At 35.5% G+C, this 24,891-nt stretch overlaps 2 protein-coding genes across 2 annotated transcripts; both read left to right on the top strand.

Annotated features, from left to right (window-relative positions):
• The first annotated feature begins 60 nt into the window (after positions 1 to 60).
• On the top strand, positions 61 to 17,436 carry dgcr2 (DiGeorge syndrome critical region gene 2). The gene is made up of 11 exons (XM_058789878.1): positions 61 to 435; positions 3,815 to 3,847; positions 4,124 to 4,246; positions 6,088 to 6,174; positions 7,006 to 7,216; positions 7,312 to 7,388; positions 11,133 to 11,315; positions 11,395 to 11,598; positions 12,968 to 13,120; positions 13,196 to 13,432; positions 14,602 to 17,436. Exons 1-11 carry the CDS (start codon positions 360 to 362, stop codon positions 14,838 to 14,840), a joined length of 1,623 nt encoding a protein of 540 aa, XP_058645861.1. The 5' UTR covers positions 61 to 359; the 3' UTR covers positions 14,841 to 17,436.
• A 1,612-nt stretch (positions 17,437 to 19,048) lies between these two features.
• car15 (carbonic anhydrase 15) lies at positions 19,049 to 22,766 on the top strand. Its single transcript, XM_058789794.1, has 8 exons — positions 19,049 to 19,106; positions 19,280 to 19,306; positions 19,406 to 19,582; positions 19,707 to 19,852; positions 19,936 to 20,028; positions 20,105 to 20,171; positions 20,937 to 21,097; positions 21,531 to 22,766. The coding sequence occupies exons 1-8, from the start codon at positions 19,049 to 19,051 to the stop codon at positions 21,738 to 21,740; spliced, it is 939 nt and encodes a 312-aa protein (XP_058645777.1). The 3' UTR covers positions 21,741 to 22,766.
• Positions 22,767 to 24,891: the final 2,125 nt, after the last annotated feature.

Raw genomic sequence — 24,891 nt, 5'->3', positions numbered from 1 at the left:
AATGCCATGCATGTATTATTATGAGGGTTGATTAAGCGCCTCCTCCCGTCTGTGGGCAGGAGAACATGGTTGGGATTGTTTTGATGGGACGGTGGTGGAGCCATCTTGTTTTATATCCGTCCTAATCCCGTTTACCTAGCCAGAGGAAACAGCCATGGAATATGACACTATATCCCGATCCTAGACAACTGAAATCGACACCTCCGAGTACCGAAGCTTATTTCTGATCGACGGAATATACACAGCAAGCGGAATCGGCTGTTCGTTGCGATTTATTTCTCAACATCGGCGGCTGCTGCTTTAACTGCATTTTCTCTCGCACATTTTCTCCGGTGTAAGATACTATGAATGGAGGATAAATGTTGCCGAAGGCTGACAGCGGTGGTTTTGTGCTTCTCCTCTTCGTTCTGACAGTAACAGATCCGTCACGGACAGGTAAAGGTGTTGCTTTAATCAATGCATTTGCTGCAGTCTGGGCTGGTAAAGGCTTGCAGCTCTGCTTGTATTCGGTCATAACAGGCGCTGAGCTGCAGAGGCTCTTTCGCAGGCCATCAGGGCCTTTAACTACCACTATGTTATCAATTTATTATTACCTTGTTATATTTCTTAAGCTGTACGCCTTTTATTGCATTCCATATGGCAAGCCGTTTTAATATTTAATCCTGAAAGCTATAGTATCTATTTATGTTACTAGCTTTAAGCCTTTTATATGACATACCATGTGGCACGCTGTTTTAACATTTATTCCTTAACTTAATGGTGTATGTTTGTTATTCATTGCTTATTTACGTATTCCCTTACTTCTAGTCACTATACCAACTATCTATTCTGTTGTTACTTGTAACAAATTGCAAAATGTTGCCATCTCTGGTGAACCCAATTATTTACTTCCAACTAGTGTTCAAGTTATTGCTGGTACCTGTTCCAGTTTTACTAGTGCTAGTATTTTATGGATATCTATTCCAGTGGTGCGTGACTGAAGGAAAAATCCCAGTCATTTTCTCAATAGGGAAATTGGGTTTTAAGGATAACTTAAAAACCTTAGCAAACGCATTGTGAGCTACGAAGTTGTTTATTGATGGAATATGTTTTTGCCGAAGCCATCAGCCCAAATTATTTCAACTTGTTTTTAAAAGAATCAAGTTTAACAGAGGATATATCGGAATATATCGCCCTCCAAAGGGCACTTCGGAGTGAAAACAATCATGGCCGCCGTATTGAAGGGCGGTTCCAAACCTAAGTGCTGAAAACTGGTCCCTTCAAAGGGCCCTTCGGAATGAAGGATTTCGAAGGGTACAACTGATGGACACTTTGGGCTCCCATGATCCTTTGCACAGATTCTTTCCATGATGACGGCACCTCCGTGTGGGCACGACATAATGACGCAGAAGGGCACTTCAAGAAACAGTTGTTTGGTCCCCTACACCCTTCAGCCCTTCAAAGCTCTCACTCCGGAGGGTAAACCCTTTGAAGGGATTAGGGCATAGGGATGAGCTTTTCCAAATGGACTGCAGGGGGTGTTGTGTCAATAAGCACTAATATATTAAAACTGAAATAAGTATTAGTAACTATTAGAACCCAACCACATTCCTGGAGGCCCTCCAACACTGAATGTTTTCCATGTCACCTTAATCAAAGACAGCTGATTTGGACCTGACCTGAATTGGGTGTGTCAGACAAAGGAGAGATGCAAAATGTGCAGTGTTGGGGGAGAATCACTGTATTAGAAGACTAGTTAAAGTGAATAGTTCAGGGGTGTCAAACTCAATTCCTGGAGGGCCACAGGAAGAGTTTAGCTCCAACCCTAATTAAACACACCTGATCCAACTAATCAAGTTCTTCAGGCTCAATTGAAAACTACATGGTATGTGTGTTGGAGCATGGTTGGAACTAAACTCTGCAGGGCTGCGGAGCTCCTGGAACTGAGTTTGACGCCACTGGAATAGTTGATATGCTCACAGATTCTCATACAATAAATAACAAAATTTGCAGCTCGTTACGGTCACTAGTAATGGGATAGTGACTATTAGCAATGAAACAAATACTAGTATGTAATGGTTGCTAGTGCAACTGAAAGATTCTAGTTGACGAAAATCTAAAGTAGTGAATCTAGTAATGAAAAATACAAGTACATTAAAACAGATGGTTGTAAGGAATAAATGTTTAAACAACTTGCCATGCATGCCAACCATTTGCAGTCAATCTAGTGTTTCTGGTACGCTACAGTTCAATACAGGAGCAGACAGATCAAGCAGAACACTCTGGACGGGGAAACATCAGAGCACCGATGTTCTGCTGGTGTCTGTTCTGACATTCCTCTGTTAGACGGGAGGTTTATTAATTCTGTTGATATAAGGTGATGCATGGAAACCCAGTGGATCAAATAAATAGGACAGTATTTAGGTTAATGGCCTGTGATGTGCTTTTCTGTGTTTAATTTCCATGGGGAAGCGAAGCCCAGGTTATGTGCACTTGTTTTGAGGGCAGGATGGGTTGGTCTGTCTCCATGTTGAATCTCATCAAATAAACCCACAGCTGGTGTTTAATCTCAGTGTGTGCTCGTTTAAAGTGCATAATATTACACATGATCACTGTGATGTTAACATTAAAGGAGACTCTTGCATATCTTTACTACTGACCCAGAAGACTTTTTGATGCATAACAAACTCGAAGTGTGATGCATGTTCAAAACACGTACAAAACTATTCAGAATAGGACAGTTGACGATTATTTTCCTTTACACATACATTTTAACTTAAAATCTTAGTTTTTATCTATTTGTCAACTAACCAAATGGGTTATTGGTACTATTTTTCTGATCACTGGAACTTATGGGCACATGGAGAAGGTTTCAGCTGTTCACAATGGTCTTACTGTCTGCAGCGGTGAATGTGGTGCAGATCTGGTTCTAGTAATGCATCCATAGTAGAGAACACGCTGGTCTTCTGAAGGCATCTCTGTGTTGCTGTGTTTGTTTTAGGATAACTTTAGACTCAAGGGTTGGACAGGTGATTGATTGAACGTCTGAATCTCTGGACCTCCCAAGAAGAGAAGCTCTTTTTAAAAATGTGATTTGTTTGTCTGTAGGCTGCTTCGTTTTCTCAAGAGATTGTTTGGTGGATTGGAGGATCAAGCTAATTGGGTGTTTGCTAACGTCAGATAACAGAAATTATTTTATTTATAATATTAGATGGCTTTTAAGTATATATAAAATGATGCACACACAAATTATGTAATTATTATTAAATGTCGTATAATATACATTTATTTAATGCTTAATGTTATATATATATATATACAAATTAAATTATATATAGTTATTAAATAGACTTTTTATGGTTTAATGCAAATTTTAATCTTGTCAAATTTTTCCTATGCGTTTTATTAATGTGATTATTTTATATGCATGTAAAAGAATATAACGTAGTATAGCGTAGTATATTTATTATTTTTTTATATTCATGATTTATTTATTATTATACATTTTTCTTGAGCGTTAATAAGAGTTTGTGTTTTGTCTACATTTTTATTTCTCCTAAAATAGGCTTTGCTTTCTTGAAGTAAAATATAATTTCAAATTTGTTGGGATTTTGCAAGCTCACATTTGAATAAAATAAATGCTTTCTAAATGCAAAATAAAGAGCTTTCTGGTCACTTGAATTGACTTTTATTTGCAAATGCGGATGTATCAGTACTATATCTATTGTTATTTATACCCTGCTAACCAGGAGACAGACTGTCTCTTGAGCCTTTAAGAGATTAGGTAATGTTATATAGCTGGAATCACTAAATCTCCCTCTCTCCCCCCCCACAGGTCCACGGCTCGCTCTGGCCAGACTGTTGTCAGGTAAGCTGCGATCCTTGGAATTCCTACAAATTATCTTGAGCGTTTCCTGCTGGTTCGGTTTGACACTTTGACCCTGTTTGAGTCTTATTTGGCTAAGCCTGTCATTGACACTGATGTCCCTGATGACATGGAACATGCTAAATTCAGCTAAATTTGGAGACTTTTCTTCTTGCATAATAAATCATGATTGTTTGTAATCACACATAATGGAGTCTCTGCTGCAGCTTTTTTCTTTCTAGATTAGTTTGGCTCAGTGTATTATTGTCTGTGTTTCAGACCTGCGCTGCAGTCCTGGCCAGTTTGCCTGCCGGAGCGGAAAAATGCAGTGCATCCCTCTGTCCTGGCAGTGCGATGGATGGACAGCCTGTGATGACAAAAGCGATGAGATAGATTGCCCTAGTAAGTTCTCACACACACACGCTCACAAGGCCACATTCTTGTGCAATGCACTGTAAAAACACACTTGTCCGCACAAGGAACTGACTTATTAGGTTTTGTCCTGTCATTTTGCCAGCACTTGGCACCCTGGGTTTTGGTTTGTTTTGCCCGTGTGCTGTGGTTTCTGTGTCTTAACCCCCGCAGTGAGAGACGGTGCTCAGAGTCTGATTCTTGGACGGGGTAACAGGAATTACTGAGCGGATTTGCTGAGCATGTGATCTGTGTCTCGTAGCTCCTTCAAGCACTGCTGATCAGAGTCATTTGGGGTTATTTGAGGTAGTGATGTGTTTGTGTATTGATTTTAATCTTGCCAGTCTTTATCAGAGGATTGGTGTTCGTATCGCTTCCTCTGATTTATGATGGGCTTCGCAGTCTCGTAAACACTTTCAGTAGCAGGAGGTAAAATACAGTAGGCCTACATTTTGGCAAGACGCCATTTCATATTTCTTCTGCGTTGTCCAATAGGGCTGATGTGTTGAAAATATGTTGAATGTGTGATAAGTTGAATAAAGTTTATCTAAAGCCATGTTACACAGTTATAAACACTTTGAGATGTTTTAATAGTGTCTGTGAAGTAAACATCAGTTCAGTAGCAAAAATGAACTTGCTTTGATTCATCTTTAAAACAGTTCAAAGTGTAATTATAATTATATATAAATAAATATTATTGAATTATTAATAATAATTGTTGTTTTTTTCTGTTGTTTTGTTGTGGTAATATTTTAAAACTATAATAATTATTATTAGTAGTAACATTTTTACACTATAATAATATTAAAACACATATTCAAAGTCCATCCCATTATTATATAAAATGAGAACTAAGAAGTTTTTTTTATTATAGTTAATATTTTAAATTGGCTTTTATTTTTTTTTTTTAATCTCTAGTTTTTATTTGAGTAATTTTATGTGCTTTTTTCATTTTTATTAACATAAAAACTATGCTTTTTAATAGTTATTGTTGGGTTTTTTTTTTTACTGTATTTTAATTCTTGCATTACATGTTCTTTATTTATTTTTGTAGCTGGAGCTTTTTTTGTAGCTGTTCAATGGCTTTTTTTTATTGCATTTTCAGAGCAAATACATATTTATCAAGATTAAATGTCTTCAAAAGTCTAAAAACTCTAAAAAAAAAAAATGTAATATCTATATTACCTGGCACTACTGTCCGCTGAACTCTTGTTCACTGAAGCTGTAATCATTATTAGACCGGAAACACTGCAGGGTTACATGCTCATTTCATGCTTGTAATTGCGCTGCCCTTTTCTGACATCGCTGTAATCGAGCCGATGCTCTCAGGAGGTGTTGGCACATTTCTTGACGGATCTGCAGTCTTACTTTAATTCTTGATTAGTTGTCGGATTTAGTGCTCCTTTTCTCAGGAAATGAGGAAGAGGTTTAATAAGGTTTCATGTTAGCAGACCTGCTGCCACTCCATTTGCTGTGGATTATGGTTTTAGCGTCATGATTTCTTTTAAACCACATTGTTTAACTTACACAGCCTGCACCAAAACTGCTTTTGGTTCAGGTCACAGATTTTATGTTGGGCATTGTGGATAAAGTGAGGATGAGACCACTGAGTTCAAATCATTCAGGTTTTGTGAACTGGATCAACCGATTCATTGAAAAGATCCTATGAACTACCCTGTAGTATCTTATGATAAACAATGTCCTTCCAAACAAATGTGGATCATTTTCACATATGGTTTATGCTTCAGCCTAGTATAGTTTGGCCTTATTAAAGCAGACATGCGTTTTGCATTCAAGCTGATTTTAATATTCCTTGTTTCTCTCTCTTGCAGCAATAAAGGAGGAGCGGTATCGATACAGCAACGGTTTTGAGCCGGTGGAGGACGTCATGGGAGTTGCTCAGCCAGTGCGCTTCAACAGTAAGACCCTTCCTGATCTCTATAAAACACTCACACTCTCAATACGCTGTGAAGATGTGCTCATATTGCATTACTATGTCAGTGTTTCCATTAGCAATCACATAAAACATTACAAAATTGACTATTAAAAAAAAAACCTAATTAATAAATGTTGTGCAAAATCATAAATACAAATAAGAGCTTAACCTGTGCAACAGAAGGGCATATTATTGTTATAATATAAAATATAAGAATATAAATATACATACTGTGTGTGTGTGTGTATATATATATATATATATATGTAAACAACTTTTATTTTGTATGCGATTATTGCACAATATTACTGTGTATGTATGTAGGTACTGGAGCACAAAACCAGTTTTAAGTCGCTGGGGTATATTCGTAGCAATAGCCAAAAATATATTGTATGGGTCAAAATTATTGATTTTTCTTTTATGCCAAAAATCATTAGGATATTAAGTAAAGATCATGTTCCATGAACATATTTTGTAAATTTCCTACTGTAAATATATCAAAACTTAATTTTTGATTACTAATATGCATTGCTAAGAACTTCATTTGGACAACACAGATTTTCTCAACATTTAGATTTTTTTGCACTCTCAGATTCCAGATTTTCAAATATGTAGACTATATATATTTGTATTATATACTGTATTTATATGGAATGAATATAATAATAATAATAATGAATATAACGCAATAGTAGAGTGGTGGAAGAAAGAAATACCGGTAAAATTCCCACTATCGTTAAATTGTGATATTTAAAAAAATGAATTTTAAATAATTTTGAAATTTAAATAATGATATTTATATTTTTAAACACAGGGAAGTGTCCGAGCGGCTGGCATCACTATGAAAAAACAGCCAGCTGTTATAAAGTCTACCTGAGGAGCGAGAACTACTGGCAGGCGGTGGAAACCTGTCAGAAGGTCAACGGCTCCCTCGCCACGTTCGGCACCAATGAAGAGCTGCAGTTCATCCTCAAGATCGAGGTGGACTTCGACGAAAAAGTGTGCGAGCGAAAGGACCAGTGCAAGTGAGTGTGAGAATCTGTTTTCTGAGGAAGAGGTGGGCTTTTACGGTTTTACTGTTTTGAGTTCTGAACGCTGTGGATGTTCTTTGTCATTGCAGGTTCTGGGTGGGATATCAGTATGTAATTACCAACCAGAATCATTCGCTCGAGGGCCGCTGGGAAGTGGCGTATAAAGGTTGGTATTCATCTCAAATTATTTTAAGGAATGCAGTGAAAAAAAAAAAAAATTTATTGAAGAATATCTGTTTTCATTGTAACGAATGAGCACCCGAGCTGTTAAATGGCACCTTTGCCAAAATAAAATACTATAAAAGTAGTCCTAATAATAGGGCTGGGCAAAAAAAAAAATCGATTTTTCGATTAATAGTTTTTTTTTAATGACGTCGATTCGATATCGATTCTCAAAAGCCGCAACTCTATCTTTTCCGGAATTTATTTCAGCACACATTTAAAACAAGATCTGATTAATGTGATTCTTATCATTAGTCTTCTCCACTAGATGTCACCCTTATTTACCGATGCGCGATGTTACAGCAGAAAAGCCTGTCGTTCATTCAGTGCTTATGGCGGAGATACTGTTGAAGAGAACCAAGAACAAAGCCATGCGCGTGATTCGTAATGCTCAGGTGAAATGCTATAGTAATACTATAAATCTGTGGAAGCAATTGATATCACGCATAAGGCGCCATGATTTCCGCAATGAATGGCGGATGGCGCGAAGCACTCTTTTGTTTACTACACACATAATAAGCGCGGACGACGCTCGCTGTGTTTTCATCTTCTGCCGTCTCACTATATGATGATGATAATAACACACTGCTGCTCTGAGAGTCATTTCATTAGCATTTTACAGTTTAATTTGAGAAAACTACCGTCATATCACATGATGCTTAATTTCTAGCGATTATCGCCGATTTGATTGCACAGATACTATTTAAACTAAACTGAGCTAGACAATGACATCTCTGAATTCAATAATGAAATGCCTTTAACTGAAAATTGAGTGTTTAATCTTATCATTATACATTACTGACACTCTATCCTCCAATTTGATACTGTTAAGTGCTTTGACATTCTGTATTGTTAAAAGCGCTTTTAAATAAAGGTGACTTGACTTGATACACAGCAGCTGCAAGTTCCTCACGGCAACCTGTCAAAATAAAAGTTTAGTTTAACATTAAGAGCAGTTTTAAGACTCTACTACTACTACTAATAAATATTAATAAATCTTTATTTTTAAAGGAATAATCCCATTTGTTTTCTTTTTAATTTTAACAGTAAACCTCTGTTGTGCAGCACTTTGTTTGCCAAAAAATAAAAGGGTGTAATTTTCATTTGATTAGGATAAATTAAATTAATGTTTTATGCCTTCATCTGATTACCAGAAAAATTAAGAACATTTTATAGGGCTCTATTATTGTTTAAGAAAGGACCCTATACAAAAAAAGAATAGGTTTAAAATTAGTGATCGACCGATATTGATTTTTTTTTTTTATAACCGATACCGTAAAGAACAAAGTAAAATTTAAGTTGGTACTCACAGTAAATGATCCAGAAGGCTGTTAATTGTTTCTGGATCATTGAATCACTGATCACTGATCACTTTAATTTTTTTATAACCGATACCGATACCAATTATTTGCATGTTTACGTGCCTGATAACCGATATGCAGAACCGATATTTATTTACTGTTATAAAGTAAATAAATGACTGAAAGGAGGAAAAACCAAAGTGAAATATGGACTTACTTCACTCAGTTATCTTAAAAAAAAAAAAAATAAACATTTTATGTTAAATTTAATCTTAATATTTGTTATAAATTTAATCATATTACAACAATAAAAACATTTTATTTATAAAAAGCATCAGCGGCAACACTGATTTTAACAATAAGCAAAAGTAGAATGTCTCATTTTCAAATGGAGAAAATAAAGGACAGGAGTCATAACTTCATTTTAAACTTCAGTTTCAGGTTTATAAGCTGTTTAATAGGCTAAAGAGTGAAGAATAATTCACTGGATAATGTTAATTCACTGGATAATATTCTCTGGAATATTGAAATATAACAAACAAAACATCGTGTTTTATTGCATTTCTCAACTGGTATGTTATATCAGAATTATTCATATGTTTTTGTCATTCTAGATTATGAAATGCCTGCTGACAGTGCAGTTTATCTATGCATTTACACGAAACTATAGGCTACTCAAATTGCGATCATTCACGGAGATAATAAATAATTAATTTCCATAGCGATGTATTTATTTAGATGTTTATTAACTAAATAATGATTATATAGTAAATGTTAATATAATTTTGCCTGTTTTAAACAAGTGGATCTTGTTAAAAGTTACACGTGGTGGCTGTGCTGGAGCATTTTCTGAGCATCAACCACTGAGTGAACAGCAATATGAAAGCAGCTTCACGAGACTAATGATGAGCATACACAACAGAGAGAGAATTAAATTCAGCACTTTTATTTCCAACATGCGCTCATTCATGGCTACATATTTAATTCAGGCAAAAGTCTTTATTGGGACAGACGGATTATCTTACGTGACTCTGTGAGTTCGTCTCTATTTCTTAGAGCCAAGCTGTGTAAACTGCATATCAGGCATTTATGTAATACATCTAATTTGATGGCTGTTATGTTAAATAAAGTTTACTAACTACAGCAAATCAAGTAAGCTACCCGTGCACACCGTTGTTGCCTCGTCTCTCCTCAGACGCGCTGCAATGACGATCCTGCACGCAATTCTCAAAACACCCACAAGATGGCGGCGTTTATCGGTGAATCCAATATTACAAAACCGATATCCGATTATGGTTAAATATCAGGAAAATATCAGTAAATCGATATATATCGGTCGATCTCTATTTAAAATACAGGCCTGTGGGTCTTAATTTATTTTTATTAATTCACCATTTGTAAACTGCGTTTACTGTTCATTTTTTAGAAATATCAATAGCTTTTGTCTTATAACTATATTCACTGAATGTAATCAAAAAATCGAGAATCGAATCGAATTGAGAGCTTGCGAAATGAAATTGAATCGGGACATCTGAATCGATACCCAGCCCTACCTAATAACTTGATTGCTATATTTCATGTCTTATGAGGTCTTACCGTAACTTAGTGTAAAGAACAAAGTAAAATTTAAGTTGGTACTCACAGTAAATGATCCAGAAGGCTGTTAATTGTTTCTGGATCATTGAATCACTGATCACTGATCACTTTAATTTTTTAACAAATCATTGAAGGTAGCTTTGTGAAATGGATAAATGTTTTAATTGAAAAGATCAAACCTCACTATTTCTGTAATGAACGTTGATTGATTTCAGCGAATAATTAATTTTGAACTTAATTCTCTATTATATTTTCATTATACATATATATATATATATATATATATATATATATATATATATATATATATATATATTATGTACTTTTAATATACGTTTATTTTTATTTCAGTTGTAATAATTATATTACTTCAACTTTCTTATTTTATTGCTGTTAGTTGCAGAGGCAACATTTGGTTTTACAAAATGTTCTACTTTTTAAAACTTTTTTTAAATTTTTTTTTTTAAAAATCTAATATTTATATTTTATTTTAGTTCCGGTAAGTTGCCTTTTATTTTGTATTTTCAGTTTTCATTTTAGTTTATGGTTTAGTAATTTTTTCTTTTTTTTTTAATTGTAATTTTTATTATTTCATTTTTTCATTATAACTGTGCTTTAAAAAAATTATTTCTGTTTTAGTATTTGTAATAAATGTAACTAAGTAGAATTTTTGGGGGGGCTAAACTGTTTCTTTAATTTATGAAGAAAATGCATTTAGATTTTTATATTTAATTTTTCACATCTGTGGGCGTTTGAAACTGTTCCCTCATCCGTCTGTCTGTTCCTCACAGGGTCCATGCAGGTGTTTTTGCCTCCGGAGGGTCTGGCTAATTTTGGCGAGGCGAACCCAACCCAGGATAACGTGTTCTGTGCCCAGCTGCAGCGCTTTCAGATCAAGAGCATGAACGAGCGGGGCTTGCACAGCTGGCACGCCGAAAACTGCTACAAAAAATTCCCCTTCCTCTGCAAGAGAAGTACAGAAGATTGCATTCTGGAGTTTTATTCATGTTTGTACTAATGTACTGATATCAACCTGACCGGTTTCTTCAACAGGACAAACGTGTGTGGACATCAAAGACAACGTGGTGAACGAGGGCTATTATTTCACGCCTAAAGGGGACGACCCGTGTCTGAGCTGCACGTGCCACGACGGCGAGCCGGAGATGTGTGTGGCTGCCCTGTGTGAGCGTCCACAGGGCTGCCAGCATTTCCGCAAGGACCCTAAAGAGTGTTGCAAGTTCACCTGCTTGGATCCCGGTACTGTCACAGTCTCTTCAAAGTTGTGCTTGAATGTAATCCCTGTATTACATCTGAAGATTAGGGGACAGATATGTATTTAAATGAAGATAAATCTTTAAATGTGCACTATATGTGATTTTGCACCCATTTGTGACCCTGGACCACAAAACCAGTCTTAATTCGCTGGGGTATATTTGTAGCAATAGCCAACAATACATTGTATGGGTCAAAATGATCAATTTTTCTTTTATGCAAAAATCATTAGGATATTAAGTAAAGATCATGTTCCATGAAGATATTTAGTAAATGTCCTACCGTAAATATATAAAAACTTAATTTGGACAACTTTAAAGGTGATTTTCTCCATATGTTTGTTTTGTTTTTTTGCACCCTCAGATTCCAGATTTTCAAATAGTTGTGTCTTATTTATTCAGCTTTCAGATGATGTATAAATCTAAATTTTAAAAAAATTGACCCTTATGACTGGTTTTGTGGTCCAGGGTCACATTTGTGTTCCCAAGTCTCACCACTAGGTGGAGCTACTCTGCTTTATCGTACTGTAAAGCTAGAATCTCATATGTTTGAAGTGGAAAACTATCATTACTTTAATAGACTAAAATGAAGACTAGACTAAAATTAAGTTTTTTTTTTTTTTTTTTTTTTTTCAAATTTAGCACAATTTGTTCGATTATTTGGACGGCAGAATGTGCTGAAAGTGCAGTCTTGTGATAACAGAGTAACACCATTTAAAAAATAATAATATATATATATATATTTTTTTTTTTATTACTATTTAGTTTTGTTTGTATTACATTCAGTATTGCATGAAAAGTGTTGCTAAAAGTAGTCAAATCAATTATAACCATTCTATACAATATTTAATATTTGTTTTTTATGCATCAGTTAGTTTATAAATGCTACAACCAAATTATTGGAATCAATTGTGAATCTCTTGAGCACTTCACTCGAGTATTGCTAATCTGAGTGGCAGAATTCCACATAATAATAATTAAAAGATCTGGGGTGAAAGCCATTGTCACTTATTACATTTTATTAAATTTTTAAATAAAAATTTTATTTATTTATAAATATGAAAACATGTTTTATTTAAAAAAATATTTTGCAAAGAAAATTTCTGTTATGTATTTAATTGTTTCTTTAGTTTTTATTTACTTATTTTTAAAGCATTTCTATGTGTTTTAATTTATTGTTTTAGTTTTAGTATTTCAACTTGTTTTTAATTAGATAAAAAAATTTCCACACCGTGTAAATTCACAAAATGTTGTGACTTATGAGCAAATATCTGCCCGTTTCTCTGTCTGTTACTGCTGCACATTGTCTCAGTTGCTCAGGTTGTGGTAAATCTCATTAGTGTTGTTTGTTTCAGACGGCAGCAGTCTGTTTGACTCTATGGCCAGCGGCATGCGGCTCATCGTCAGCTGCATCTCGTCCTTCCTCATCCTCTCGCTGCTGCTCTTCATGGTGCACAGACTGAGACAGCGCCGGCGGGAACGCATCGAAACCCTCATTGGAGGAAACCGTAAGCCCCGTGTGATCATTGATTATATGCACATGTTAAAGTGCTGTTTTTCTGAATCCTCTCTGTCTTTCACAGTGCATCATTTTAATCTGGGTCGGAGGGTCCCTGGGTTTGATTACGGGCCGGATGCGTTCGGGACGGGCCTGACGCCTCTGCATCTCTCTGATGATGGTGAAGGTGGAGCGTTCCACTTCCAGGAGCCTCCGCCCCCTTATGCTGCTTACAAATACCCAGATATCCACCACCCTGATGACCCTCCTCCTTCATACGAGGCCTCCATCAACCCAGACAGCATCCTCTACATGGACCTCAGTATGTCTTTACAAAGATTAACAACGGACGCTGTGTTTATAGGTCTTTTTTATATATATGCAAGTAACTAATGATTTATCATCTTCAAATGAATGATATTTAAAGTCTTTATGGATCACACTCTGGAGCTCTGATCCAACACCTAGTGAGCTGCTTACCTAGACAACTTTATTATTATTATTATTCTGTATTCTAAGATACCCAATAATGGTCAAATTGTAAGGAATCATCATATGTATCTTTTGCAAATAAAGCAAAACCAGAATGTATTTTGCATTTTGCATAAGTCGAGAGGAATATCAATTATATTGCATTTAATACTGATTAAAAAGTCAAATGGATTATAACTATTTTACACAATATTTGTGTATATGTGAATGTTTTTCATGTATTAGAGAACAACAACATTAGCTTATAACAATGCTATAATCAAACTATTGAAATTAATTGTAAATCTCTTTAGCACTTTAATATTGCTAATTTGTTGTTTAATTCCTGGAAACTGATACAAAAAGTCATGGTCATTTATGAAATATTTATTTGACATTTTAAATAAAGTGTTTTAATATTTATAAACAAACAAATTAATTAATTAATTAATATTTTTTTACATTTAAAAAACATTTTGAAGCCATCATTTTACATGCATAACATTTTTTATTGTTTTTGCAGTTATGCTATACAATTTCAGTATTATTTATATGCTATTTATAGTATTTATTATTTTGAATTAGCTTTGAATTTTTGTATTTTTATTTCACTTTTTAATATGCGCTTTCTATTTTTAAAATGTTTCTATTATTTTTCTTTCTTTTTTTTTTCTTTTTCAGGTTTAGTAATTAAATTTATTCATTTAGAATTTTCAGTAAATTATTTAACCTTATTTTAATTATCAAAAACAATTTTTTTTTTTTTTTTTTTTTTTTTTTATATAAATTCTCTATTAAATGCAGAACTTTTCTTCAGTTTTAGTTTGGTGGTGTTACTTCAAATTAAAATTTATTTTATAATTTTACATTTACTTGCATGCTTACATTTTTCATCTAATACTTGTATTTTATTTTATTTCCGCTTTATGTCAATCAGTGAAAATGATTTTGAATGGTTTTAGTTGAACACTGTACAGCAGTTTTGGTTGACCCTTCGTTTACTTCCTGTTCTCTCGTCAGGACGGACCGGGGTTCCGCTCGCGACTGGTCACATGAGCGGCGCGGCCGACTCTCTCCAGAGGGATTTCCCCGAGCCGGCGCTCCCCGCCCCGCCGCCACCGCCCCTGGAGGAGCGCGAGGACTCCATCGACAGCAGCACCCTGCTGGTGTCTCCGGACACCCCCAGCGAATCAGAGAGCAGCATCACGCAGAGCTCCACGGCAGACTGCAGCGGCCCCTCGCTCAGCACCGTGGTGTAGGGTACGTGTCCAGACTGTGCTTTACTACATGTTAGAGGATGTTGGACTCGAGGAAGATTTCCTGTTCAGAGCAAAGACTTCAGACACAAACGAAAAGACAATTGTTTGGGGTTTTTATTCAGCGGTTTTTCAGCGTGTGCGTCATGTAAATACTTCCGTCAGCCATTGGTTGATGTTGTGGAAGGCTGATAGAGCACCTCTCCCTGAGGTTTACACTGGCATGTGTCCATCACCACACTTTGAACGAATGAACCGGTCGACGAACAGACATTTTAGGCCTTAGTGGTGTAATCAAGACGACCTGACGTTCTCTCACTGGAATCGTGTCCCGCACACTGACTCTTTCCTGGCACAAAGAAGCAATTTTTCCTTGACTCGTTACTGCTCTGTCCAAACTGACCCTTGAGTGGTCATCTCTACGGGAAGGATCCGTTTAGACGCGAGCGGTACCATGTTACTATCTGGAGTTCTGTGATGTCTGGTTTTTACATTTTCTGTCTGTCAGATCAGTAGCACAAACTCAAAAAACGAAGAAAGAAAAACCATTTGATTCTTTTAGATGGAGGTACGAGTTTCAGCCATTTTTAAGTGTCCTGCTGTGGCATGGTGATGCAAATCCATCGCCTCGTTTTTTGGAAAAGAATGTTAGAAGCGTTTGAGATTCTTTTGGGAGGTGAACTTCGTCAAAACGGATTTTGGTGTGATCAATGTCATATTTGCTCAAGTCTAAAAGGATGAATCTCATGAAAGCTGTGAAGAAATGACCCGTTCTTACCGAAAGAAAAACATAAGAGATAAACCATTTATCTTTTGCATCATTACTTTCATGCAACTCAAATACACCAAAACATCTTCAAAAATATTCAGTGGTCCACATCATTTCAAACTCATCTCATTTACTTCATAATCATAATGCTGAATTTTTTAAAATTAATACACTTGTGTGCATATATATATATATTTTACTTTTATTTTATTTTTTATTTTTTATTAAAAACAATAATCTATGTGTTTTCCATTACTCTATTACTGGAATGAGAATGAGCTTCTTTCTGCATTACGTTAATTAATAATAATAATTATTATTATTATTATTATTTTCATTGTGTTAATGAGAATCCCAGGGAGGAATATTTATGCAAAATATAACTTTTTTTTTTTTGTGGTGAAATATCTGCTCGCTTCTTCATAGATTCATCCAGAAAGTCTGTCACTAATATACATTTTGAATTCAGAATGTAACTGTTACAAAAAAGCTCAACATTTACCTGCATAATAAATATTCTCACTCATTTTCGCCTCTCAAACTGATCTCAAACCTTATGCTGAAACAAATCATGGTGTTTGAAATAGATATTTCTTCTTGTTGAGATCCTGAGTTAGGATTTACATGTTTAGACTTGCCTACGATTAATTATGAGGTTTGCGTTCTGTGTGTGTGTGTGTGTGTGTGTGTGTGTGTGTGTTTGTGTGTGTGTGCGTGACTGTTTTTCATTTTCAGCACCTGTAAATCACGTGCTCTCAATATTATTTTGATGTAAATCACTAATAACAACCGTTTGTTACTTGACACCAAGTAAATGTGAGCGTATATTTGCACGCATGAGCGCATAAATGTACATGTACATAAGAACTTTTTTTGCATCATTTACTAATTTACAGACTACTTAATTGCCATTTGGACAAAGTTTTTCCATTGAATGAATTATGTACTCAAATACAAAAGTTATGAACTTGAGGGAAAGATTTTAGATTTGGTCTGCGTTGTTGCTCACTAATGCAAACACTGCTTTTTGTATAAGGGAATATGATTTATTTCTGACTGGAAAAGCAACAAAAAGGCCAAACTAAATGACAATCAGGCATTTTGTACAAAGATAGAGATGTTTTTGCACAAGAAAAGCACACAGCCCTACTGTGTTGGGCTGAAATACAAAGAAAATTCACGTGAAGTCGGCCAGCAGATCCCTGTTTCTAAAGATCCATCACCAGCGCCAAAAAATAATTAAGGATAAAGACATTTTTGTCACCCAGGTTAATGTTCTTTCACTGTGTAGTCTTTGTTTTGAGTTTAATTCCAGGGTTTCATTAGCACAGACAATCCTGTGAACATCAGCTTTTGTTTCTCGTGTGTGTGTGTTAAACATGTGGACTGGTTGTGTGTAATGTAAAAGTTGGCATGAATGTTTAGCAGACCTCCGGTTGCATGTTTTACTCTTTTGCGCATGCAGAGAGGACGTCTCTTCTGCTGTTGTACTCTTCATTTCTGCTATGCTTACAGACGCTCGTCTCCAAACCGAGGTTCGATACACATCTGACTCCTCTCTTCCCGACTCCCATTTGCAAACTTTTTTTAATTAAAAAAAAAAAAAAAAAGTAGATTTCTTCTAGATAGACTTTGTGGTGCAACAAGGAAAAAGGCATCATGAAATGTTTTATGTAGAATGCAACAGTTGGTGAATTTGTCAATATTCTTGAATTATTTTTAGTTTTTTTATGTCATGTACTGCTTTTTTTGTCAGAGGGCTTTTGTTTTGTTTTTTCTTTGAAGTAGATGTACATCTAATCAAATGCCAAATAAATTGTACCGTGAAGGACAGCCATGTTTGTGTTCCTTTTGTTTCAAATCACTGGGGTTGAGATCTCATAACGTGTGTTTGATTCTTTTGAGCGTGATGACTGGAATCCAGAATGACTCCTTTGAACGTTTTAATGCCTTCTCAGAGATTTCCCTGTCCATCGTGGAAATCCATCACTCTTAAATGTCATGTGAGCCAAAGGGGGGGATCCCCAATGTAAGGAAGCACTCAGTTCTCTGATGTAAAAGCCGTTCCTCAAGCCTCCTGGGAATTCTTGCTCCCTGAGAGATTAGACATCGGTGACATAGTTGTGAGATTTCCAAATAAAGGATTTACTGTTTCACAATTGTGACGAGATGCATTCTCATAAGAACTACATATTGTACACAGTGATCCTAAAATGTATTTAGACATTTTAAAATGTCATTGCAGTAATTTAACAGACGCTTTTATCCAAAGTGACTTAAAATGAGCACAATAGAAGCAATCAAAACCAACAAAAGAGCACTAATATGTAAATGCTGTGACAAATCTCGGTTAATCTAACACAGTACATGTAGCGTAATAAATTAGAAAAAAGTAGATGGAATAAAAAAAAGAACACTAGTGTTAGTGGGTCCATTTCTTTTATAAAAAAAAAAAAAAAAGAATAGATACATTTTATAAATATATATATATATATATATATATATAAATCGTGCATTATCATTCAAGAGTTTGGGCACTATTTTTGAAAAGTCTGTCTGTTCTTCTCACCGAGGCAGGTAAGGGTAAAAACTCAAATTAATAAAAAAGATTACAATTTAAAACAACGGTTTTCTATTTTAATACATTTTTAAAAATTTAGTTTATTTCTGTGATGCAAAGTTGAATTTTCTGTCTTCAGTATCACATGATCTTTCAGAAATCATTCTAATATGCTGATTTGTTGCTCAGGAAGCTTATTATCAATGTTAGAAACATGTTTCATAATATTTTTTTCATAATATTTTTTTGCAAACCATGATACTTTTTTTCAGGATTCTTTGATAAAATAGAAAGTATAAAAAGAACAGCATTTGTTTGAAAAAATTTTTTTTAACCTTTTACTGTCACTTTTAATCAATTTAATGCTAAATAAAGTATCAATTTCTTAAAAAAAAAAAAAAAGTAGTAAATCTGACTTGAATAGGCCTACTTTTTAGGAGCCTCTGTGAACTAATATTTATTATTATTATTAATCATAATGATATTATTAAAAATAATAATTTATATATATATAATTAAAATATTTTTAATTGTTAATTATTAGATTTTTTTTGTTAGATTAATTCCCCACATTTGATTGATTACCTTTGTTAAACATTCCATTTGCATTATTTTATATACAGTATAACACAAAATGTCCCTGCTTTGTTCATTGCATATACTCAGTGTTCGTTCTCTGGTTCCTCGTTCAACAAAAGTTATTTGTGTGAGACTGTGGACGAGCGCAGTGGCAGCGACGCACTCAAATGAGCACAGTCAGAGAAAAAAACCTGACATCCTACCTCCATTCAAGAAGATCACTACTTAAACCCCCGTTTGCTTTGCATTTAGTATTTTTTGTGTTGTAAGCCCAGTGGGAACATTTTGATTCATTTTCAGGGCATGATGTTACTTCTGATGCTGATGTTGTCTGTGGTTTCATTGGCACACAGTGATGATGGTGAGTGACGAATGATTCATTGATACATTTCCTTTCTGTTGCTTTGGGCAAAACTTTGAGTTTCCAAAGCTATTATTTTTCACTTTTAGTTTTAAGGAATTAAGTTCAATGCCTTTGAAATGAGTGATTTGATTAACTTTGATACAAAGATTTTTTTAACTGTTTTCCCTCAGACTTCTGTTATGATGAGGAGCACTGTGGTGAGTTCTTTGTTGGAATTCATTCAGAATGACAAACTCATTTTTTCCAATGCTGCTATATTGTCATGACGTAAAACAACATTAAACTGTTCTTGGTAGATCCATATGCATGGGGAGATAACTACCCCTCTTGCCATCCTCTTCTGGAGAGCCATCACTCTCCCATCAACCTGGACCATCCACTGATGAAGAACCAATCTTTAGACTCTCTGCACCTGGAGGGGTTTAATTTGACTCATAAAGGTCCATGGTGGCTGACAAACCAGGGTCACTCTGGTAAGTGACTGTTGACCTTCAGAAAGATATTTTGGACACTTTTATCCCAAGCGTCTTCAAGGTGTAGCTGCATGTTATTGAAGTGCTCCCTGGGAATTGAAAGTAGCGTGTCTCTTGTGTGTAGTTGTGCTGGAGTTGGGTAACGGTATGCAGGTGAGTGGCGGAGGGCTTCCTGGAACTTACCGCACCATCCAGCTGCATTTCCATTGGGGAAGTGTGTCTTCAAACGGTTCTGAACACACCTTGGACCATCTGAGACTTCCCATGGAGGTTTGGGGCTTCACGTTGTCCATATCTCTAAGCTGTTTATGATGTTTACACTTTTTGTAATGTTTGTCCGTGTTTGCGCACAGATGCACATAGTCAACATCAAATCCACACATCCAAATTTGACATCTGCGCTTGAAGACCCAACTGGCCTTGCTGTGCTTGGAGTCTTCGTTGATGTAAGATATTGTTTTATCTGAAGCAGTATGTCATGACACCACAGGTTTGTATTTTATCATTATTACTCTTCCACAGGTGACATATTTGCACAATGAAAACTTCCAGTCCATCTCAAATGCACTTCCTTCTGTTGCCTACAAAGGTTAGTTGAGACAGTAAACTTTGATTAATGTAATTATTAATTAAAGTTACGGAGGTCTTTTTCCACAACGGAATAAAAATGTTTCACAATTCTGACATTTGTCTCGCATTTCTGAGGAAAATATTAAAATGTATGTGTTAGGGCTTAGTCAAACAGAATAATTGTGATTAATCGCATCCAAAATAAAAGTTTGTATACATAATAAATGTGTGTGTACTGGGTATATTTATATGTATACGTACACACAAATACATGCATATATTTACATGTATTTTCATATTTATATAAGATTTATATTTTACATAAATATAAATATATATTACCATGTACATGTACGATATATACATGTATGTGTGTGTATATATACATATATACAGAGCACACTCACATATATTATGCAAACACAACATTTTGGATGCGATTAATCGATTTGACAGCACTAGTTGGCATAAATTCGTTGTAAAGTGTTGACTCGAAGTCAGAATTGCAAAATGTAAAATCACAATTCTTAGAAAAATTTCAGAATTATGAGGAAAAAAATTTGAATTGAGAGATATGGATTGGATGGGAAAAACAGTCAAATTCTGAGTGTTGTATCTTGCGAGACGTTTTTTGTCTCATAGTTGGGAATTTTGCAATTCTGAGATGAATATTCACAATTAACTTTTTTCACTTTTTTTCGTAGTTGAAAAGGGCTTCCATTAAAAAAAGGAATGTGCAGATATCTAAATATAAGTAAATCTAAATCTTTTCATTTTCTTGTAGGACAAACAAAATCAATCAGACCATTTCCTCTGATGAATCTGTTACCTCAGAACAACCTGACGCAGTATTACCGTTATCATGGCAGCCTCACAACGCCGCCCTGTTCACAGGTGGTTTTGTGGACCGTGTATGAAGTACCCATCTATATCTCATGGGCTCAGGTAAGGCGTCTGAAATATACTCTACACAAGTATACCCTAACATTTTTTTTCTTTTTGCATTTCATAATACAACGCAATTTCAGTGTTGCTGCAAGGGGGCGCAATAGTGGTATTAGCATAAACATTCTTCTTTTTCGGTTATGGCAAAGCAGCAGTTAAAAGGGAATCTCACCAAATTAAAAGTTAAAATTGAATTAAACTGTTGATATGTTTGTATATTGCGAAATGAGTAACACATACGTTTAATAGCAGACATTTGCGATTTTGGCGGTTTGTTACAGCCAAAATAACGCTGCACGCAATGAGGCCCCTCACTTGCAATTTGCATTTGCTTAGTTGTGCAGATTGCATAGTTGTTTTGCAGATCTTAAATTTATGCAATTGTTGTACAAATGTATTAAAGATTTTTTTAACATTTGCTTTCTTTTGACAGTTCGAGCTGTTTGTAAAAGGGATATATTCCACGGAGGAATTAGCCGATAAACAGGTTCACCTGCAGAACAACTACAGACACATCCATCCAACCTACGGTCGGCCTGTGTATGCATCCAAAGATGCTAAGATGCTCACCAATGGAGTTTCCCCTCTTGCCATTTTTAATATTTTTAATGTTCTTTTATTTATTGGATTTTTAAACATTTAGCGTTTTGCATATTGCAGAACGACAGTATTAAACGTCCACTTCAAATACTGTCAAAAACTACTCAGAAAGCATCACTATAGTGAACGATTGACTAGTCACTGGTAGCCACTAGTAGCCAGTCTAAAGACCCGTTTACAACAAGAACGATAACGTTCTCTTTATTATAAGCACCCTGCAGTTATGTGTCTGCCGCTTTAAATGCTGTGGCTGTTTAAAGATGGTGGATTCTGATTGGCTGTCAATAATTTTATGCTTCAACTAGAAAAAAAAATCTGAAAGTGTTGCAACAACCATATCTTTCCTGTGTCATTATCGTTACAGCTTATCTGCAGGACTTACCTATTGTCATCGAATTTGAAGGACTATTATAACCGCATAATTATTAGTTATCTTTAAGGCCCATTCACACCAAGAACGATAAAGTTCTGTTTTGTCGTCTGTCGCTTTAAATGCACAAGGTGGATTCTGATTGGATGTCATTCTATTTATCGTTCATCAGCTGGATAATAAATCGTTCTGGGGTGCTTCCAACAATAACGTTCCTTTGTCATTATCGTTCTTGTTTTGGTGGACTTCGCTATTCTCCTAGGATTAGAACAAACTTTTTTTAGTTATCGTCCTTGCTGTGAATGGGCCCTTAAATTGAATTATAATTCATTGTAATTCACCAAGAACAATTGTGCTAATTATTTGTATGTAGAAACAAATTGTAGTTGCATGTTTGATCACACATCTACAACAATTGAGTTTTTCAGCCAGACTGCTATCGGATGAGTGATTTTTCTTAGTGGGTATCCCCATTTACGTATTTCCCCTCATTCATACTGAACTTGATCACTCAAAGCCTTTCCCCAGTCATACACAAAGGCCACTTAGTGGGATTTAAAATGATACCAGTAGAAAGATAAAGCTGAATAAAGTTTAAGGGGAGTTTATGACCTTTTAAAAGTATGTACACCTATGTAGGTATACCAAACTTGACGAACCAATGAAGAAGTTAATCTGTGAAAATACAAACTTACCTCAGGAGACAAACTATTTGATGTATATACAATAGCAAAGCTATCAATAGTTTGACTCAAGTGCAAAGTGTTCTTTTACATATGATAAAGTGTTGAAATAAAAATGACATTGTTATCGGTGTGTTTTGTCTATTTTGACTAGCTCACACACACACAAGCTTGTTGTTGTAGTGCTCATACCCTTCACGTCCTGTTACTGACACTGGGGGCACTGCTCATTCACACAAAGAGCCCTTGTTTCTGTTTCTTTCGAGGTTACTAGGTTTGCTAATCTGGCCAGTGAGGTCATTCCCTGCTGCTCACTGACAGAACAGTCACTATTTCAGCCTGACGTTCTGAAGTGGACCTCATCAACGACTACTTGCCTGTAAATCATTGTACTTTAGCTTAACTGGTAACAATTTCTAAGATAATGTAAAATAGCAAGAATCATTAGATCTTAAACTGCACTGTATTGTTATATATATTGTAAGAGCGATGAAAAAATGTAAATTGTAAATATTATGTAAATTTAAAAAATACAGTACTTGTACGTGCGTATGTATATGTACTATATTTCGCTAGTATATTTATTAATATTTCACACACACACACACACACATACATATATATATATACACACACACACACACACACACACACACACACACACATACATATATATAAATACACACACACATATATACATATACACATATACATACATATACAGTATTGTTCAAAATAATAGCAGTACAATGTGACTAACCAGAATAATCAAGGTTTTTAGTATCTTTTTTATTGCTACGTGGCAAACAAGTTACCAGTAGGTGCAGTAGATTCTCAGAAAACAAACAAGACACAGCATTCATGATATGCACGCTCTTAAGGCTGTGCAATTGGGCAATTAGTTGAAAGGGGTGTGTTCAAAAAAATAGCAGTGTCTGCCTTTGACTGTACAAACGCAAAACTATTTTGTACAAACATTTTTGTTTCTAGGATTTAGCAATCCTGTGAATCACTAAACTAATATTTAGTTGTATGACCACAGTTTTTTAAAACTGCTTCACATCTGTGTGGCATGGAGTAAACCAACTTGTGGCACCTCTCAGCTGTTATTCCACTCCATGATTCTTTAACAACATTCCACAATTCATTCACATTTCTTGGTTTTGCTTCAGAAACAGCATTTTTGATATCACCCCACAAGTTCTCGATTGGATTAAGGTCCGGAGATTGGGCTGGCCACTCCATAACATTAATTTAGTTGGTTTGGAACCAAGACTTTGCTCGTTTACTAGTGTGTTTGGGGTCATTGTCTTGTTGAAACAACCATTTCAAGGGCATGTCCTCTTCAGCATAGGGCAACATGACCTCTTCAAGTATTTTAACATATGTAAACTGATCCATGATCCCTGGTATGCGATAAATAGGCCCAACACCATAGTAGGAGAAACATGCCCATATCATGATGCTTGCACCACCATGCTTCACTATCTTCACTGTGTACTGTGGCTTGAATTCAGAGTTTGGGGGTCGTCTCACAAACTGCCTGTGGCCCTTGGACCCAAAAAGAACAATTTTACTCTCATCAGTCCACAAAATGTTCTTCCATTTCTCTTTAGGCCAGTTGATGTGTTCTTTGGCAAATTGTAACCTCTTCTGCACATGCCTTTTTTAACAGAGGGACTTTATGGGGATTCTTGAAAATAGATTAGCTTCACACAGACGTCTTCTAACTGTCACAGTACTTACAGGTAACTCCAGACTGTCTTTGATCATCCTGGAGGTGATCATTGGCTGAGCCTTTGCCATTCTGGTTATTCTTCGATCCATTATGATGGTTGTCTTCCGTTTTCTTCCACGTTTCTCTGGTTTTGCTCTCCATTTTAAGGCATTGGAGATCATTTTAGCTGAACAGCCTATAAGTTTTGCACCTCTTTATAGGTTTTCCCCTCTCCAATCAACTTTTTAATCAAAGTACGCTGTTCTTCTGAACAATGTCTTGAACGACCCATTTTCCTCAGGCTTTCAAATGCATGTTTAGCAAGTGCTGGCTTCATCCTTAAATAGGGGCCACCTGATTCACACTTGTTTCTTCACAAAATTGATGACCTCAGTGATTGAATGCCACACTGCTATTTTTTTGA

Source organism: Onychostoma macrolepis, chromosome 10 (genome assembly GCF_012432095.1).
Source record: "Onychostoma macrolepis isolate SWU-2019 chromosome 10, ASM1243209v1, whole genome shotgun sequence".
Taxonomy (NCBI): Eukaryota; Metazoa; Chordata; class Actinopteri; order Cypriniformes; family Cyprinidae; genus Onychostoma; species Onychostoma macrolepis.
Note: the sequence above shows the minus strand (reverse complement) of the source record. Positions and strands in the feature narration are given on the sequence as shown.

Bases quoted from the DNA above. Each gene is read 5' to 3' on its own strand.
- dgcr2 (XM_058789878.1), top strand. From the start codon at position 360: ATGTTGCCGAAGGCTGACAGCGGTGGTTTTGTGCTTCTCCTCTTCGTT. The intron at 13,121-13,195 runs GTAAGCCCCGTG...TGTCTTTCACAG, and splicing joins AACCCTCATTGGAGGAAACC to TGCATCATTTTAATCTGGGT. The intron at 13,433-14,601 runs GTATGTCTTTAC...TTCTCTCGTCAG, and splicing joins CATCCTCTACATGGACCTCA to GACGGACCGGGGTTCCGCTC.
- car15 (XM_058789794.1), top strand. From the start codon at position 19,049: ATGATGTTACTTCTGATGCTGATGTTGTCTGTGGTTTCATTGGCACAC. The intron at 19,853-19,935 runs GTTTGGGGCTTC...GTTTGCGCACAG, and splicing joins ATCTGAGACTTCCCATGGAG to ATGCACATAGTCAACATCAA. The intron at 20,029-20,104 runs GTAAGATATTGT...ACTCTTCCACAG, and splicing joins TGCTTGGAGTCTTCGTTGAT to GTGACATATTTGCACAATGA.